This window comes from Papilio polytes, unplaced genomic scaffold (assembly GCF_000836215.1).
Source record: "Papilio polytes unplaced genomic scaffold, Ppol_1.0 DF821511.1, whole genome shotgun sequence".
Lineage (NCBI taxonomy): Eukaryota > Metazoa > Arthropoda > Insecta > Lepidoptera > Papilionidae > Papilio > Papilio polytes.
This window is the reverse complement of record NW_013527693.1, coordinates 2,784,269-2,787,939: the sequence shown is the minus strand read 5'-3', so window position 1 is coordinate 2,787,939 and position 3,671 is coordinate 2,784,269. Positions and strand designations below refer to the sequence as shown.

Sequence of the window (3,671 nt, the reverse complement as noted above, 5' to 3'; positions counted from 1 at the left end):
CGAAGTCGCAAGCAACAGCTAGCCTCTAAAAGGATTATTTGAATGGTATAAATGTATAAAATGTAGAAAATTTATAAAGTGTGAGTTGTTTTTAAGAGAGCACTGACTGTATGATAAATTGAATGTTACAGTAAAATTGCTATTAAACTTTATCAGGCGCTAATACTATTTTCACAAAATTTAAGTCGATGCTAATGTTTCAATAACTGTCTCAAAATGTACATATGCACTGACGTAAAATTGCTATTAAAATTTAACAGGCGCTGACATTATTCCACAAAATGACGTAGATATCGATTTTAAAACAGAATATTTTTAGTAATATGTGTATCAGGTGTGTGCACTGACCTTGTGCTAGCACCCTGCTGAGCGTTGGCGAGGTGCCGGTGTCGAGTACGTCGACGTCGTGCACGGGGTGCGCCCACTTGAGGCCGAGGCGCTCCGCGTCGCCGCCCGCGCCCACAGACACGCACACCACCAGGTCGTTCAGCAGCAGCAGCCGCCGCGGCTTGCACTTCGTCAGTGCACCGGATTGATTGAACTCCTAATATAAACTTGTTATCAATAAATCGTATTTGTTGATAGACAAACATGAGTAATCATTATTTTATCCAAGAATGCAAGTCTTAAGCCTGTCCCAACAATGGCTGATAAAGGCTCAAATAGCTTAAAATACCGTCACAGTCAGATACGGTAACAAAATTCGGTGTTTCCATTCACATATTATACACGTTGGATTGTTATCAGACAATTTACAATTTGGTGGAACAGGGCCTTAATTTTACTAATATCATAAATGCGAAAGTTTAGATGGATGGATGGATGTTTGTTAAAGTTTGTACCTAAACGGATCTCGATGAAATTTGTCACAGATGTAGAGGATGATAGTCTGGAAGAAGACCTAGGTCTACTGAATTTTGTTTTCATTATGTCCTCGCGGACGAAAGCTAGTGTCTATACTAATTTTCTTTATTGTTAATGCTCGTTTAAATGTCATCTGATTTATTTTCAATTTTCCTTTTGCTTTGTATACATTTTAGCCTTCTTTAACTATCAGTATAAGTTCAAAGTGACAACTAACAAGTTGGAGGAGGTCGTCCTGCCGCAGCAGATGCCTACGGTCCGCGCGCGAGGCGAGCAGGCGCGCCGCCCCGAAGCGCGCGGTGCCGCCCGCGCCGCCCGCGCCCGCCACGCCGCCGCGCGTCAGCCGCCGCAGCGCTGCACGGAACGCCTGCACACAAAGTTACATTTAAATTTAATTTTTATTCGTAATCATTTTAAAAGAGAACTTATTGTAATCAATTATTTTGTGTGCAAAATAAAAAATACATTTACATATTTACATATAAATACATATACATATACATATAAATATAAATACATTTCATTATAACAATAGGTAAGATATAGCCTATTTTATACTGTTAACAGCTTTTTAATGGTGTTAGAATTTTTTAAATCGCCCCAGTAGTTTTGGAGTTATTTTAATACTGTCCTCTTTATAATATTAGTATAAGTAATTTCTTAAACACTGTTTAAAAAATGTTAATGCCTTTTTCCTTATAAAAAAGATTTATTTAAGCAAATAATTAAAACAAGCACTATTTTGAGATGCTCGTAATAATTAAAAGATTTTACTAATTTACTTACGTTGAAAACATCATAACACAATAAGAAACATTGTAAAAAGTCACTAACAAATTAAAGGATTACCGAGAAAACAAAAGTTTTGTGTGTTTTTCAACAGATGATTTCTTTGTTATCGAATGTAATCTTACCTGGGTCCTTTCTGCGTCTCTTTTCCTCTCATTGAGGGCCTCAGCGAGTGCTTCAAGCCGAGTGAGGGCCCTTTGTAACGCCACTCGGTCGGCGTGCCCGGGCGGCGTGTGCTTCAATAGGTCCTGTGGAGTGATTAATGTTGCTTGATTTGTTTTGTTCCGTTTTAATTTGAAAATAATTAGTTCGGACCTATAAAATACGGTGTAAATTTAAGCGAAAACTCTCATAGTGTTTCGTAAATTAATGTATCTCCTTTAACTTTAGTGTTCTTAGAACGGTTGGGTATTTTAATTGACAAAAACTACTCCAAAGATATTGAAATTTAAAAATGTAGGCATAATTTCGCAACTTATACTTCTACGTCTATACTAATATACGAGTAATAAAGCATAAACACACTACTTCGTAGCGTAAGTTGTCAACAATTATAGCACACATTTGAATAATTCTTTCTTTAATAAAAAGCCCTACACTTACGACACAAGTAAATTAGAAAACACCTTCATGTACGAAGGAGACCTTAAACTATAATCTGACATCAAGGAAGCAAGATTGCCATGGTAACTGCAATTATTATCCATTGTCAAAAGCCTTCGTTGTCATTTGTGCATTTGCAATTGAAAATTTGACAAATGTAAACAATAAAATAAAGTTTATATAAGCGGATGAAGCCGCACGGGAACAGCTCGTACATAATAAAATAAAAGTTTTGTAACCTGTAAGAACATGATGAACTGAGGAAACCGCTGCACCGGTTTCACCATCAGTCCGAAGAAGGACAGCCTGTCGTGTGCGCTGATCTGCTTCACCTTGAAGAAGTCAGCGAGCGCGGACTTCCGCTTCGATTCCATCTTCGCCAACTCCATCGCCACGGAGAAGTTGTTGATAAAATCAGAATACACGTCCAACACCACCGCCTTTGAGAATGCATTAAGGAAGACCTCGCCTGAAAAAATTATTTAACAAGAATATTAAAGACAATTCAATTAAAATGCGTCTAACTCTAACCAAGGACTGTTTAAAATAGATTATCTCTACTAATGTTATAAAGAGGAATGATCCAGATTTTTAGATTTTTGTAATAAGTAAAAAACTACTGGGTCGATTTCAATTTTTTTTTTCACTATTCGAAAGGTTCCAAGCGGGCGAAGTCGCGAGCAACAGCTAGTCTATACTAACATTATTGAGAAAACAGATTTGTATTTGAGTATGTATTAAAACAACTCAAAAACTACTAGGCCAATTTCACTGTTACAAAACTACGTTATTACTGAGTAGCATAGATAAGATTTTATATACTATTTTTTAGGTATGCGAACACAATTGCCAGCAACACCTACTGTGTTAATATTTATGTCTAGTTTTGTTAAAAGCAATTTTAACTAAATTAATTACAAACATTTTCCGTTACTTTATTAGTGACTAGAGAAGGTAGAGTTATTCTTAAAGCGTTGCATATTATCGTAGTAGCTCACCAATTTTTTCATCGCGGTCCCACGTGGCGGCGCAGTCTGCGAGCGCGGTGCGGAAGTGCAGGTGGCACTGCAGGATATCTGGCAGTCGGTGGAACAGCGTCTGGATCTTGCTGGCGTTCAATATCGCCGGGCTGCTCTCCTCCAACGGCTTCTTGTAGTCCTGGTACAATTGACAACAGTTACGGTCAGTTTCCATTGTCTTTACACCTGTATAACAATATTGACATCCTTTTCATTCTTACTGTATTCGTGAATTTTAGATTTATCTGTAAATTGTATTGTATCCACAAAAACATTTACAACATATGAACTAATTTTTAGAGTTCCTTCGTATTATTGCGATGCAAAATCTAGTACTTCCGCGACAACGCTAAATGAAATAAAAAAAAATTAATGAATTAAAAAATATATATCCTC

The 3,671-nt window shown here is 37.1% G+C and overlaps 1 protein-coding gene across 1 annotated transcript in view; it reads right to left on the bottom strand.

Moving 5' to 3' along the window:
• Positions 1-180: 180 nt before the first annotated feature.
• Positions 181-3,671, bottom strand: part of LOC106108445 (rho guanine nucleotide exchange factor 10-like protein) — a 32,056-nt gene continuing 28,565 nt past the window's right edge. The window contains exons 6-11 of the mRNA XM_013289610.1: positions 3,255-3,414; positions 2,496-2,725; positions 1,779-1,901; positions 1,082-1,231; positions 349-544; positions 181-206 (exon numbers count right to left, since the gene is read on the bottom strand). Coding sequence (XP_013145064.1) covers positions 181-206; positions 349-544; positions 1,082-1,231; positions 1,779-1,901; positions 2,496-2,725; positions 3,255-3,414 — 885 coding nt within the window. The remainder of the gene's footprint in view (positions 207-348; positions 545-1,081; positions 1,232-1,778; positions 1,902-2,495; positions 2,726-3,254; positions 3,415-3,671) is intronic.